Source organism: Ranitomeya variabilis, chromosome 6 (assembly GCF_051348905.1).
Source record: "Ranitomeya variabilis isolate aRanVar5 chromosome 6, aRanVar5.hap1, whole genome shotgun sequence".
NCBI lineage: Eukaryota > Metazoa > Chordata > Amphibia > Anura > Dendrobatidae > Ranitomeya > Ranitomeya variabilis.
In genome coordinates, this window is record NC_135237.1 from 569478754 (window position 1) to 569494655 (window position 15902).

Here is a 15902-nt window from a genome sequence, read left to right on the forward strand (position 1 = left end):
ATCTTTTCCTGGGAGACCCCTCGCTGATGCACTATAACTACTTTGTGTCTTGTTGCTGGACAAAGTCTCGCCATGGTGCCTGGCTGTGACAGGACACCTTCTTCCACACCCTCACCTTTGTAGCAGAGCTTGGCTGTTCCTCACCTCACACTACACATTCCCTTTTTGTATACACTGTTTTTATTTTTGGTTTTTTTTGTACACAGTATTTGACCATTTTCCAGCTATTAGCTGTAGATTGGGATTATAAATCCTTATATATTCTTTGTTTGCAATTATTTACTGCTTTATAGTTTTAGCTTTTAAATGTGTTTTTTTTTAACATTATATCTTTATCAAAATCAGAGAAGTCAGAGCAGGGACACATCTGTCAGGTCCACTTATGGAAATCTGCACAAACCTCCACTGCTACACAAAGACGCCTCTCTGCGGGAATGAATGACGTGAGCGGGGGCTTTGTGTCACATAATTGGGGGCCGAGATGTTGGCATTGTGTGCATAGGAAGAACAAAGGCATGGGACAAGACAACAAAACCATCACTTCAAAAGGTAGGAGGGGCGGCCGACAGCTACTGGGGGCTTCACACAGAATGTGGGGGCTTCTGCCAGCAATCAGGAATATACAGGTTCACTAATGAGCACTGATCCTATATACTCCCACCGCTCCGCCATAAGACATCGCCGTCCATGTGGCCAAACACCACGGAACAACCACCGGTGAGGCTGAAAGTGGCACAAGAGAGAACGGGAGAGGAGGGAAAAAAAAAGAAGGCGGAGAGGGTAAAAAAAGGAGATGGGGGAAAAAAAAAAAAAAAAGGGAGAAGAAAAAGAAAGAAGGAAAAAAAAAAGGAGAAAAAAAAAAAGACAAAAAAAGACAAATAAGAAGAAAAAAAAGGAGAAGAAAAAAAGAAGAAAAAAAAAGGGAGAAGGAAAAAAAAGGGAGAAGGAAAAAAAAGGGAGAAGGAAAAAAAAGGGAGAAGGAAAAAAAAAGGGAGAAGGAAAAAAAAGGGAGAAGGAAAAAAAAGGGAGAAGGAAAAAAAAGGGAGAAGGAAAAAAAAGGGAGAAGGAAAAAAAAGGGAGAAGGAAAAAAAAGGGAGAAGGAAAAAAAAGGGAGAAGGAAAAAAAAGGGAGAAGGAAAAAAAAGGGAGAAGGAAAAAAAAGGGAGAAGGAAAAAAAAGGGAGAAGGAAAAAAAAGGGAGAAGGAAAAAAAAGGGAGAAGGAAAAAAAAGGAGAAGGAAAAAAAAGGAGAAGGAAAAAAAAGGAGAAGGAAAAAAAAAGGAGAAGGAAAAAAGAAGAAACAAAAAAGGAGAAGAAAAAAAAGGGAGAAGGAAAAAAAAGGAGAAGGAAAAAAAGGGAGAAGGAAGAAAAGGAGAAGGAAACAAACTAAAGAAAAGGTAAAAAAAGAAAGAGAAAAAAGGAAACAAAAAAGAGAGGGAACAAACTATAGAAAAGGTAGAAAAAAAATGAGGAAAATGTAGGCAAAGGAGAGGGAAAAAAAGTAGGCAAAGGCAAGGGAAAAAAATGTAGGCAAAGGCGAGGGAAAACAAAAGTAGGCAAAGGCGAGGGAAAAAAAAAGTACGCAAAGGAGAGGGGAAAAGGTAGGCAAAGGAGAGAGGGAAAAAGTAGGCAAAGGAGAGAGGGAAAAAGGTAGGCAAAGGAGAGGGGAAAAAAGGTAGGCAAAGGAGAGGGGAAAAAAGGTAGGCAAAGGAGAGGGGAAAAAAGGTAGGCAAAGGAGAGGGGAAAAAAGGTAGGCAAAGGAGAGAGGAAAAAAGGTAGGCAAAGGAGAGAGGAAAAAATGTAGGCAAAGGAGAGGGGAAAGGGTAGGCAAAGGAGAGGGGAAAAATTAGGCACAGTGGGGTGTCAGAGTTTAACTGAAATAATAATTTAATGCACAACAGTGCTCTGGCGGACGCCACTAACCACCCAGACTTGGGTCAGGAAAGCGCACGGCGCCGCACTGGCGGTCACAGCAATAGGACGCTGTATCGTGTGTTAGGTGCAGATAGCACTGCCGGACGCTAGATAGCAAGCATCCACCATACGCGAGTAGTCAACAACACTAGGAAGGGGGATGATTAAGGAGCGACTTTCACACATCTGCACACACACACACACACACACGTTTTCAAGTATACACTAACGCATGGCCGAGCGGCCATGCAAATCTTTTATAGCAGCAGTGCTACGGGACCTTCCAGATAGTCCAATAGGAGCCACAACAGGACCTGAGCATGTGACCCCCGACCTCCAATGGGCATCCTCAGTCTGGGAAAAGCAGGACTTAGTCCCAGAAAGGCCTGCTCGCTGCTGCTACAATGGCAGAGCCTGGAAGGGCAGCAGTAACCAGTCGCACAGTATCAACTGGAGCCAGACACGGGGACCGACGTCTCTGCTGAGCAGGTTCCACTGCGGCTGGAGAAGAATGGGAGACCGCAGCGGACATGTTTCGAGATTCCCCCTGTGCAGAAGCGGGAACTCGACCCCTAACAGGAGAGGGAACAAAGTAGACAAAGGAAAGGGGAAAAAGGTAGGCAAATAAGAGGGAAAAATTAAGGTGGAGAAGGAGAGGGGTACAATAATGAGAAGGAGAGGGGAACAATAAGGAGGTAAACTGGCTGGAGAGAGAAAGGGAATCCCTGTTTATGGTCATGAAGCATCATGGGTACATGTTTAACTCTTCGAGCCCCTGCTTTGTGTTGTGGCATTTACTTTTGATAAAATTTTATATATAACACCTTTTCCACTGACTGGTTTCTGTAGTCAGCGGTGCATGGGTCGCGCTCCTGAGTTGGGATTTTCACATGTAAAATATCTATTATTATTCCTGCACCAGATCCAAAACTGCAGCACAAGAGACAGGAAAGCAGAAACAATGGGCCAAAACAGCAGCGAGCGAAAACTAAGAAACAAGAGGAGACATCAGAATAGTGAGTGCAGCTCTGGGGTATAATACAGGAGGTAACTCAGGATAAGTAATGTAATGTATTTACACAGTGACTGCACCAGCAGAATAGTGAGTGCAGCTCTGGAGGATAATACAGGATGTAACTCAGGATCAGTAATGTAATGTATACACACAGTGACTGCACCAGCAGAATAGTGAGTGCAGCTCTGGAGGATAATACAGGATGTAACTCAGGATCAGTAATGTAATGTATACACACAGTGACTGCACCAGCAGAATAGTGAGTGCAGCCCTGGGGTATAATACAGGAGGTAACTCAGGATCAGTAATGTAATGTATGTACACAGTGACTGCATCAGCAGAATAGTGAGTGCAGCTCTGGGGTATAATACAGGATGTAACTCAGGATCAGTAATATAATGTATGTACACAGAGACTGCACCAGCAGAATAGTGAGTGCAGCTCTGGGGTATAATACAGGAGGTAACTCAGGATAAGTAATGTAATGTATTTACACAGTGACTGCACCAGCAGAATAGTGAGTGCAGCTCTGGAGGATAATACAGGATGTAACTCAGGATCAGTAATGTAATGTATACACACAGTGACTGCACCAGCAGAATAGTGAGTGCAGCTCTGGAGGATAATACAGGATGTAACTCAGGATCAGTAATGTAATGTATACACACAGTGACTGCACCAGCAGAATAGTGAGTGCAGCTCTGGAGGATAATACAGGATGTAACTCAGGATCAGTAATGTAATGTATACACACAGTGACTGCACCAGCAGAATAGTGAGTGCAGCTCTGGAGGATAATACAGGATGTAACTCAGGATCAGTAATGTAATGTATACACACAGTGACTGCACCAGCAGAATAGTGAGTGCAGCCCTGGGGTATAATACAGGAGGTAACTCAGGATCAGTAATGTAATGTATGTACACAGTGACTGCATCAGCAGAATAGTGAGTGCAGCTCTGGAGTATAATACAGGATGTAACTCAGGATCAGTAATATAATGTATGTACACAGAGACTGCACCAGCAGAATAGTGAGTGCAGCTCTGGGGTATAATACAGGAGGTAACTCAGGATAAGTAATGTAATGTATTTACACAGTGACTGCACCAGCAGAATAGTGAGTGCAGCTCTGGAGGATAATACAGGATGTAACTCAGGATCAGTAATGTAATGTATACACACAGTGACTGCACCAGCAGAATAGTGAGTGCAGCTCTGGAGTATAATACAGGATGTAACTCAGGATCAGTAATGTAATGTATGTACACAGTGACTGCACCAGCAGAATAGTGAGTGCAGCTCTGGAGGATAATACAGGATGTAACTCAGGATCAGTAATGTAATGTATACACACAGTGACTGCACCAGCAGAATAGTGAGTGCAGCCCTGGGGTATAATACAGGATGTAACTCAGGATCAGTAATGTAATGTATACACACAGTGACTGCACCAGCAGAATAGTGAGTGCAGCTCTGGAGTATAATACAGGATGTAACTCAGGATCAGTAATGTAATGTATACACACAGTGACTGCACCAGCAGAATAGTGAGTGCAGCTCTGGGGTATAATACAGGATGTAACTCAGGATCAGTAATGTAATGTATGTACTCAGTGACTGCACCAGCAGAATAGTGAGTGCAGCTCTGGTGTATAATACAGGAGGTAACTCAGGATCAGTAATGTAATGTATGTACACAGTGACTGCACCAGAATAGTGAGTGCAGCTCTGGGGTATAATACAGGATGCAACTCAGGATCAGTAATGTAATATATGTACACAGTGACTACATCAGCAGAATAGTGAGTGCAGCTCTGGGATATAATACAAGATGTAACTCTGGATCAGTCCATATACGTTAACACGATGATGTATAATGTCATGTTCTGAGTAATTTTCTAGAAGGTTCCATGGTTCCAGACACACGCTGCAGATTCGACCCCCCTCTTTTTCCCCCACAGCAGCACCTAGCAGCTATGCTTCTCTGCCTGTCAGCACAGTGAAATTCTAAGCCACTCTTTTCCCCCCTCCCTCAGGAATGTTTGTTTGCAGCCATGCATCTTCTAAGTTGTGTGAGAATTATTCATGATATATAATTCGACCTCAGGTGGTGACAGAGATATGAAAGTTATATATTTGGGATGTGCGACAATAGGGCTACACGCCGATGCGTTTTCTAAGAGCAGCGCCTTGCAGGGACAGAGAGACGGATTGCTGCTTAACCGGGGCTCATATACACTTCGTGTTTATATTTAACTGAACCCCCAGGTCTTGCTGACCATAGTGATAATTTTGTCTTTCTTCTATGAGGTTCATACGCCAAGAAATATGTAGAAATGGCTTTTCATAATTTTAAGAAAGGGGAGTATTCAGCCTCTGAGCGAGGTCACCACAGGGGGAGGGCCTTAGTTTTGGGCACAGGGATAAGTGAGTGAGACCTCCGTCTTCACTAGTCTTTGTCCAGGGTTTAGCTGAGAGTCATATCTGTAATGCGTCTTGATGTATCGCCCCTCCCCCTCCAGCTGCATGGTCAGCCATGAGATGAAAGAACCGTAAGTCTATTTTCTTCCATTAGTAACATAAAACTTGGCACTCAACTTAATTTTGAAATCCAGTGATATTTTAATGCAGTCCTGTCACAGTAACATGAGACGTTTCGATCCTATATGGACCTTCATCAGTCAGTAGTTGGACCACAGCGTTGGTGTAGGAGAGACAAGCGCAGCTTTCTATTCCTTCACTTTGAATTAAGTTAAATATTATCTTCCACTGTACATATCCTTACTACAACAGCGGTCGGACTGATGAAGGTCCATCTAGGACCGAAACATCTCATGTTACTGTGACAGGACTCCATTAAAATATCACTGGATTTCAAAATTAAGTTGAGTGCCAAGTTTTATGTTACCACACTTTGGGCCTGGGAACCTACTTGTACACCTCCACAGTTGTGCTACGATATACTCTGTATCATATTTTCTTCCGCTAATCCCTTTTTATTTACAATTGTATTGTACATATGATACTTGTCTCATTTTATGATATCTTTATACACTTTTGTAAACACTGCCTATCTTTTGGAGTAAAATATATAAAATTACTAGCTTCGTTTCTCCTTGCTCTATAACGTACTGTCACGTACTCTGCTAATCTGGGATGGCTCCGGACCCGTTATTAATTAAGAAATCGGAGCTGGTGGCAGCGGATTTGTCCTGCGCCTTTGGGAAACCTGGTAGCGATGGACGGCGTAGATAATCATTGTTCCCACCTGTGTGGGAGTAGTTATATCGCCCTCGCTGCAGTGTGCCCATTAGCCAGTACATAGCAGGCAGCATTTCTGGTGACTAATTACCCTAGGTGCAGTACCGTGTCTGACCTGAAGGTAAGGGGGCGCCAGAGAGCTGCAAGTTCCAAACCAGAACTGGGAAGTGGGATATAGATAAATCCCCTTCAGAAAGAACCAGGGGCAACCAAACAACCCCGGTTCATGACAAATTGGTGTCAGCGGTGGGGATGATAAACGTATCCTCCCTGGGATCAGTGACATATAAGTCCTGTATAGCCGGCACCTGGCGCTCGGTGTCGGACATGTGGGTCCTATATACCCGGCGTCGTACATATGTGTCCTGTATACCCGGCGCTCGGTGTCGGACATGTGGGTCCTATATACCCGGCGTCGTACATATGTGTCCTGTATACCTGGCACTCGATGTTGGACATGTGGGTCCTGTATACCCGGCATCAGACATATGAGTCCTGTATACCCGGTGTCGGACATGTGGGTCCTATATACCCGGCGTCGTACATATGTGTCCTGTATACCCGGCGCTCGGTGTCGGACATGTGGGTCCTATATACCCGGCGTCGTACATATGTGTCCTGTATACCTGGCACTCGATGTTGGACATGTGGGTCCTGTATACCCGGCATCAGACATATGAGTCCTGTATACCCGGTGTCGGACATGTGGGTCCTATATACCCGGCATCAGACATATAAGTCCTGTATACCCGGCTTCGTACATATGTGTCCTGTATACTCGACGCTCGGTGTCCGGCATGTGGGTCCTATATACCCGGTGTCGGACATGTGGGTCCTGTATACCCGGCATCAGACATATGAGTCCTATATACCCGGCATCAGACATATAAGTCCTGTATACCCGGCGTCGTACATATGTGTCCTGTATACCCGGCACTCGATGTTGGACATGTGGGTCCTGTATACCCGGCATCAGACATATGAGTCCTATATACCCGGCATCAGACATATGAGTCCTGTATACCCGGCACCCGGCGCTCGGTGTCGGACATGTGGGTCCTATATACCCGGCCTCGTACATATGTGTCCTGTATACCCGGCACTCGATGTTGGACATGTGGGTCCTGTATACCCGGCATCAGACATATGAGTCCTGTATACCCGGTGTCGGACATGTGGGTCCTATATACCCGGCATCAGACATATAAGTCCTGTATACCCGGCTTCGTACATATGTGTCCTGTATACTCGACGCTCGGTGTCCGGCATGTGGGTCCTATATACCCGGTGTTGGTCATGTGGGTCCTGTATACCCGGCATCAGACATGAGTCCTGTATACCCGGCACCCGGCGCTCGGTGTCGGACATGTGGGTCCTATATACCCGGCCTCGTACATATGTGTCCTGTATACCCGGCACTCGATGTTGGTCATGTGGGTCCTGTATACCCGCTGTCGGACACGGGGGTCCGGTGATGACATTTTTAGCTCTTCCTCTATGAATCCCGTTATCTCGTTGGAGATAATGACCCTTAATAAGATTTTCCAATTAAACCCTCGTCGGATGTTGCAGCTTTCACAAGTCTCGGAGCTTTGGATGCACGATCAGATATTGTGCGGATTCACATGGCAACCGGGGGGGACCTGACTGCTGCTCATCCAGAGCTTCTGCTGCAGTGTAGACTGACACATAACGCAGTGTTAGAGGTGGGGAGCGCTGTGCAGGTGCAGAAATATAACCAGGGGGAGGCGCCAAATATGAACACGATGGAACGGACGAGGTCGCTCACCTTCCGGATGCTGCCATCAGTATCGCGGTGCGGGGAGGACAAGTCGCCATCAGCGGGAACAACCTCCATTATCTGCACCTGGTGGAAGAGGCCCTGAAAGAGAGGGGCCCCTAATATATGAAGACCTGGGGCCAATACACCGGACACCCCCCCGTATACAGCACACACGGACCGTACATCCCCCGTATACAGCACACGCGGACCGTACATCCCCCGTATACAGCACACACGGACCGTCCGTACATCCCCCGTATACAGCACACACGGACCGTACACCCCCGTATACAGCACACACGGACCGTACATCCCCCCCGTATACAGCACACGGACCGTACATCCCCCGTATACAGCACACGCGGACCGTACATCCCCCGTATACAGCACACGCGGACCGTACATCCCCCGTATACAGCACACGCGGACCGTACATCCCCCGTATACAGCACACGCGGACCGTACATCCCCCGTATACAGCACACACGGACCGTACATCCCCCGTATACAGCACACACGGACCGTACATCCCCCGTATACAGCACACACGGACCGTACATCCCCCGTATACAGCACACACGGACCGTACATCCCCCCCGTATACAGCACACGGACCGTACATCCCCCGTATACAGCACACACGGACCGTACATCCCCCGTATACAGCACACACGGACCGTACATCCCCCCCGTATACAGCACACGGACCGTACATCCCCCGTATACAGCACACACGGAGCGTACATCCCCCGTATACAGCACACGCGGACCGTACATCCCCCGTATACAGCACACACTGACCGTACATCCCCCCCGTATACAGCACACACTGACCGTACATCCCCGGTATACAGCACACACTGACCGTACACCCCCGTATACAGCACACACGGACCGTACATCCCCCCGTATACAGCACACACGGAGCGTACATCCCCCGTATACAGCACACACTGACCGTACATCCCCGGTATACAGCACACACTGACCGTACACCCCCGTATACAGCACACACGGACCGTACATCCCCCCGTATACAGCACACACGGACCGTACATCCCCCGTATACAGCACACACTGACCGTACACCCCCGTATACAGCACACACGGACCGTACATCCCCCGTATACAGCACACACGGACCGTACATCCCCCGTATACAGCACACACGGACCGTACATCCCCCCCGTATACAGCACACGGACCGTACATCCCCCGTATACAGCACACACTGACCGTACATCCCCCCGTATACAGCACACACTGACCGTACACCCCCGTATACAGCACACACTGACCGTACATCCCCCCGTATACAGCACACACTGACCGTACACCCCCGTATACAGCACACACGGAGCGTACATCCCCCGTATACAGCACACACGGACCGTACATCCCCCGTATACAGCACACACGGACCGTACATCCCCGGTATACAGCACACACTGACCGTACACCCCCGTATACAGCACACACGGAGCGTACATCCCCCGTATACAGCACACGCGGACCGTACATCCCCCGTATACAGCACACACTGACCGTACATCCCCCCCGTATACAGCACACACTGACCGTACATCCCCGGTATACAGCACACACTGACCGTACACCCCCGTATACAGCACACACGGACCGTACATCCCCCCGTATACAGCACACACGGACCGTACATCCCCCCGTATACAGCACACACGGACCGTACACCCCCGTATACAGCACACACTGACCGTACACCCCCGTATACAGCACACACGGAGCGTACATCCCCGGTATACAGCACACACTGACCGTACATCCCCGGTATACAGCACACACTGACCGTACACCCCCGTATACAGCACACACTGACCGTACATCCCCCGTATACAGCACACACGGACCGTACATCCCCCCGTATACAGCACACACTGACCGTACATCCCCCCGTATACAGCACACACTGACCGTACATCCCCCGTATACAGCACACACTGACCGTACATCCCCCCGTATACAGCACACACGGACCGTACATCCCCCGTATACAGCACACACGGACCGTACATCCCCCCGTATACAGCACACACTGAGCGTACATCCCCCGTATACAGCACACACGGACCGTACACCCCCCGTACATAACGCACCTCCGCTCCCGATCTCTTCGGTGTCTCCGGCTCCAATCTACATGTGTCCATAGAAGAAGGAGAGGGGCGGAGCGAAAACTGGGCGATTACGTCATTCTTCTGCCTCCACCAATCAAATCAACCATCACCACGCCAAAGAACCAATCAGCGATACGTAGGCGGGGTTAAGAGACGGCGCTGAGGTTTACAGCGGACCGATCACCCTGGCAACGAGAGGATTGGAACTCTAGTGGGCGGGGTTTAGAGCAGCATTGATGAAAGTGCAACGGGGTGGTGAGAGCGTAATGCTGCCATCTATTGGAAAACAGGGCTAGTGCAGGGTAACAGATGAACTGTGTCAGGCCACCATCTACTGGAGGAGAGCGGTAGTGCAGGGTAACAGGTGGTGAGAGATGTGTCAGGCTGCCATCTACTGGAGCAGAGCGGTAATGCAGGGTAACAGGTGGTGAGAGATGTGTCAGGCTGCCATCTACTGGAGCAGAGCGGTAATGCAGGGTAACAGGTGGTGAGAGATGTGTCAGGCTGCCACCTACTGGAGCAGAGCGGTAATGCAGGGTAACAGGTGGTGAGAGATGTGTCAGGCTGCCACCTACTGGAGGAGAGCGGTAATGCAGGGTAACAGGTGGTGAGAGGTGTGTCTGGCTGCCACCTACTGGAGGAGAGCGGTAATGCAGGGTAACAGGTGGTGAGAGATGTGTCTGGCTGCCACCTACTGGAGGAGAGCGGTAATGCAGGGTAACAGGTGGTGAGAGATGTGTCTGGCTGCCACCTACTGGAGGAGAGCGGTAATGCAGGGTAACAGGTGGTGAGAGATGTGTCAGGCTGCCATCTACTGGAGGAGAGCGGTAATGCAGGGTAACAGGTGGTGAGAGATGTGTCAGGCTGCCATCTACTGGAGCAGAGCGGTAATGCAGGGTAACAGGTGGTGAGAGATGTGTCAGGCCGCCATCTACTGGAGCAGAGCGGTAATGCAGGGTAACAGGTGGTGAGAGATGTGTCAGGCTGCCATCTACTGGAGGAGAGCGGTAGTGCAGGGTAACAGGTGGTGAGAGATGTGTCAGGCCGCCATCTACTGGAGGAGAGCGGTAGTGCAGGGTAACAGGTGATGAGAGATGTGTCAGGCTGCCATCTACTGGAGCAGAGCGGTAATGCAGGGTAACAGGTGGTGAGAGCTGTGTCAGGCTGCCATCTACTGGAGGAGAGCGGTAGTGCAGGGTAACAGGTGGTGAGAGCTGTGTCAGGCTGCCATCTACTGGAGGAGAGCGGTAATGCAGGGTAACAGGTGGTGAGAGATGTGTCAGGCTGCCATCTACTGGAGCAGAGCGGTAATGCAGGGTAACAGGTGGTGAGAGGTGTGTCAGGCTGCCATCTACTGGAGCAGAGCGGTAATGCAGGGTAACAGGTGGTGAGAGATGTGTCAGGCTGCCATCTACTGGAGGAGAGCGGTAATGCAGGGTAACAGGTGGTGAGAGATGTGTCAGGCTGCCACCTACTGGAGCAGAGCGGTAATGCAGGGTAACAGGTGGTGAGAGATGTGTCAGGCTGCCACCTACTGGAGCAGAGCGGTAATACAGGGTAACAGGTGGTGAGAGATGTGTCAGGCTGCCATCTACTGGAGCAGAGCGGTAATACAGGGTAACAGGTGGTGAGAGATGTGTCAGGCTGCCATCTACTGGAGGAGAGCGGTAATGCAGGGTAACAGGTGGTGAGAGATGTGTCAGGCTGCCATCTACTGGAGCAGAGCGGTAATGCAGGGTAACAGGAGGTGAGAGATGTGTCAGGCTGCCATCTACTGGAGGAGAGCGGTAATGCAGGGTAACAGGTGGTGAGAGATGTGTCAGGCTGCCATCTACTGGAGCAGAGCGGTAGTGCAGGGTAACAGGTGGTGAGAGATGTGTCAGGCTGCCATCTACTGGAGGAGAGCGGTAATGCAGGGTAACAGGTGGTGAGAGATGTGTCAGGCTGCCATCTACTGGAGCAGAGCGGTAATACAGGGTAACAGGTGGTGAGAGATGTGTCAGGCTGCCATCTACTGGAGGAGAGCGGTAATGCAGGGTAACAGGTGGTGAGAGATGTGTCAGGCTGCCACCTACTGGAGCAGAGCGGTAATGCAGGGTAACAGGTGGTGAGAGATGTGTCAGGCTGCCATCTACTGGAGGAGAGCGGTAGTGCAGGGTAACAGGTGGTGAGAGATGTGTCAGGCCGCCATCTACTGGAGGAGAGCGGTAGTGCAGGGTAACAGGTGATGAGAGATGTGTCAGGCTGCCATCTACTGGAGCAGAGCGGTAATGCAGGGTAACAGGTGGTGAGAGATGTGTCAGGCCGCCATCTACTGGAGCAGAGCGGTAATGCAGGGTAACAGGTGGTGAGAGCTGTGTCAGGCTGCCATCTACTGGAGGAGAGCGGTAGTGCAGGGTAACAGGTGGTGAGAGCTGTGTCAGGCTGCCATCTACTGGAGCAGAGCGGTAGTGCAGGGTAACAGGTGATGAGAGATGTGTCAGGCTGCCATCTACTGGAGCAGAGCGGTAATGCAGGGTAACAGGTGGTGAGAGCTGTGTCAGGCTGCCATCTACTGGAGCAGAGCGGTAATACAGGGTAACAGGTGGTGAGAGATGTGTCAGGCTGCCATCTACTGGAGGAGAGCGGTAATGCAGGGTAACAGGTGGTGAGAGATGTGTCAGGCTGCCATCTACTGGAGGAGAGCGGTAATGCAGGGTAACAGGTGGTGAGAGATGTGTCAGGCTGCCATCTACTGGAGGAGAGCGGTAATGCAGGGTAACAGGTGGTGAGAGATGTGTCAGGCTGCCATCTACTGGAGCAGAGCGGTAATGCAGGGTAAGAGGTGGTGAGAGATGTGTCAGGCTGCCATCTACTGGAGGAGAGCGGTAATGCAGGGTAACAGGTGGTGAGAGATGTGTCAGGCTGCCATCTACTGGAGCAGAGCGGTAATGCAGGGTAACAGGTGGTGAGAGATGTGTCAGGCTGCCATCTACTGGAGGAGAGCGGTAATGCAGGGTAACAGGTGGTGAGAGGTGTGTCAGGCTGCCATCTACTGGAGCAGAGCGGTAATGCAGGGTAACAGGTGGTGAGAGCTGTGTCAGGCTGCCATCTACTGGAGCAGAGCGGTAATGCAGGGTAACAGGTGGTGAGAGCTGTGTCAGGCTGCCATCTACTGGAGGAGAGCGGTAGTGCAGGGTAACAGGTGGTGAGAGATGTGTCAGGCTGCCATCTACTGGAGGAGAGCGGTAGTGCAGGGTAACAGGTGGTGAGAGCTGTGTCAGGCTGCCACCTACTGGAGGAGAGCGGTAATGCAGGGTAACAGGTGATGAGAGATGTGTCAGGCTGCCACCTACTGGAGGAGAGCGGTAGTGCAGGGTAACAGGTGGTGAGAGCTGTGTCAGGCTGCCACCTACTGGAGGAGAGCGGTAGTGCAGGGTAACAGGTGGTGAGAGCTGTCAGGCTGCCACCTACTGGAGCAGAGCGGTAATGCAGGGTAACAGGTGGTGAGAGATGTGTCAGGCTGCCATCTACTGGAGGAGAGCGGTAATGCAGGGTAACAGGTGGTGAGAGCTGTGTCAGGCTGCCATCTACTGGAGCAGAGCGGTAATGCAGGGTAACAGGTGGTGAGAGATGTGTCAGGCTGCCATCTACTGGAGGAGAGCGGTAATGCAGGGTAACAGGTGGTGAGAGATGTGTCAGGCTGCCATCTACTGGAGGAGAGCGGTAATGCAGGGTAACAGGTGGTGAGAGATGTGTCAGGCTGCCATCTACTGGAGTAGAGCGGTAGTGCAGGGTAACAAGTGGCGAGAGATGTCAGGCTGCCATCTACTGGAGGAGAGCGGTAATGCAGGGTAACAGGTGATGAGAGATGTGTCAGGCTGCCATCTACTGGAGGAGAGCGGTAGTGCAGGGTGACAGGTGGTGAGAGATGTGTCAGGCCGCCATCTACTGGAGGAGAGCGGTAGTGCAGGGAAACAGGTGGTGAGAGATGTGTCAGGCTGCCATCTACTGGAGCAGAGCGGTAATGCAGGGTAACAGGTGGTGAGAGATGTGTCAGGCTGCCATCTCCTGGAGCAGAGCGGTAATGCAGGGTAACAGGTGGTGAGAGATGTGTCAGGCTGCCATCTACTGGAGGAGAGCGGTAGTGCAGGGTGACAGGTGGTGAGAGAAGTGTCAGGCTGCCATCTACTGGAGCAGAGCGGTAATGCAGGGTAACAGGTGATGAGAGATGTGTCAGGCTGCCATCTACTGGAGGAGAGCGGTAATGCAGGGTAACAGGTGGTGAGAGCTGTGTCAGGCTCCCATCTACTGGAGGAGAGCGGTAATGCAGGGTAAAAGGTGATGAGAGATGTGTCAGGCTGCCATCTACTGGAGGAGAGCGGTAATGCAGGGTAACAGGTGGTGAGAGCTGTGTCAGGCTGCCATCTACTGGAGGAGAGCGGTAATGCAGGGTACCAGGTGGTGAGAGATGTGTCAGGCTGCCATCTACTGGAGCAGAGCGGTAATGCAGGGTAACAGGTGGTGAGAGCTGTGTCAGGCTGCCATCTACTGGAGCAGAGCGGTAATGCAGGGTAACAGGTGGTAAGAGATGTGTCAGTCTGCCATCTACTGGAGCAGAGCGGTAGTGCAGGGTAACAGGTGGCGAGAGATGTCTGGCTGCCATCTACTGGAGCAGAGCGGTAATGCAGGGTAACAGGTGGTGAGAGATGTGTCAGGCTGCCATCTACTGGAGCAGAGCGGTAATGCAGGGTAAAAGGTGATGAGAGATGTGTCAGGCTGCCATCTACTGGAAGGGAGCGGTAATGCAGGGTAACAGGTGGTGAGAGATGTGTCAGGCTGCCATCTACTGGAGCAGAGCGGTAATGCAGGGTAACAGGTGATGAGAGATGTGTCAGGCTGCCATCTACTGGAGGAGAGCGGTAATGCAGGGTAACAGGTGGTGAGAGCTGTGTCAGGCTCCCATCTACTGGAGGAGAGCGGTAATGCAGGGTAAAAGGTGATGAGAGATGTGTCAGGCTGCCATCTACTGGAGGAGAGCGGTAATGCAGGGTAACAGGTGGTGAGAGCTGTGTCAGGCTGCCATCTACTGGAGGAGAGCGGTAATGCAGGGTACCAGGTGGTGAGAGATGTGTCAGGCTGCCACCTACTGGAGGAGAGCGGTAATGCAGGGTAACAGGTGGTGAGAGATGTGTCAGGCTGCCATCTACTGGAGCAGAGCGGTAATGCAGGGTAACAGGTGGTAAGAGATGTGTCAGTCTGCCATCTACTGGAGCAGAGCGGTAGTGCAGGGTAACAGGTGGTGAGAGATGTCTGGCTGCCATCTACTGGAGCAGAGCGGTAATGCAGGGTAACAGGTGGTGAGAGATGTGTCAGGCTGCCATCTACTGGAGGAGAGCGGTAGTGCAGGGTAACAGGTGGTGAGAGATGTGTCAGGCTGCCATCTACTGGAGGAGAGCGGTAATGCAGGGTAACAGGTGATGAGAGCTGTGTCAGGCTGCCATCTACTGGAGGAGAGCGGTAATGCAGGGTAACAGGTGGTGAGAGATGTGTCAGGCTGCCATCTACTGGAGCAGAGCGGTAATGCAGGGTAACAGGTGGTGAGAGATGTGTCAGGCTGCCATCTACTGGAGCAGAGCGGTAATGCAGGGTAACAGGTGGTGAGAGATGTGTCAGGCTGCCATCTACTGGAGGAGAGCGGTAGTGCAGGGTAACAGGTGGTGAGAGCTGTGACAGGCTGCCATCTACTGGAGCAGAGCGGTAATGCAGGGTAACAGGTGGTGAGAGATGTGTCAGGCTGC

At 50.8% G+C, this 15902-nt stretch overlaps 1 protein-coding gene across 3 annotated transcripts in view; it reads right to left on the reverse strand.

The window, feature by feature from the left end:
* The window catches only part of RHPN1 (rhophilin Rho GTPase binding protein 1), a 57594-nt gene extending 47378 nt beyond the window's left edge, over positions 1–10216 (reverse strand). For 2 of the 3 annotated variants that reach the window (XM_077271376.1, XM_077271375.1), the window contains exons 1-2: positions 10105–10216; positions 7979–8071 (exon numbers count right to left, since the gene is read on the reverse strand). In XM_077271376.1, coding sequence (XP_077127491.1) covers positions 7979–8071; positions 10105–10155 — 144 coding nt within the window. In that variant the 5' untranslated portion in view covers positions 10156–10216. The remainder of the gene's footprint in view (positions 1–7978; positions 8072–10104) is intronic. The other variant, XM_077271377.1, reaches the window with a different exon arrangement.
* Between the last annotated feature and the right edge of the window lie 5686 nt (positions 10217–15902).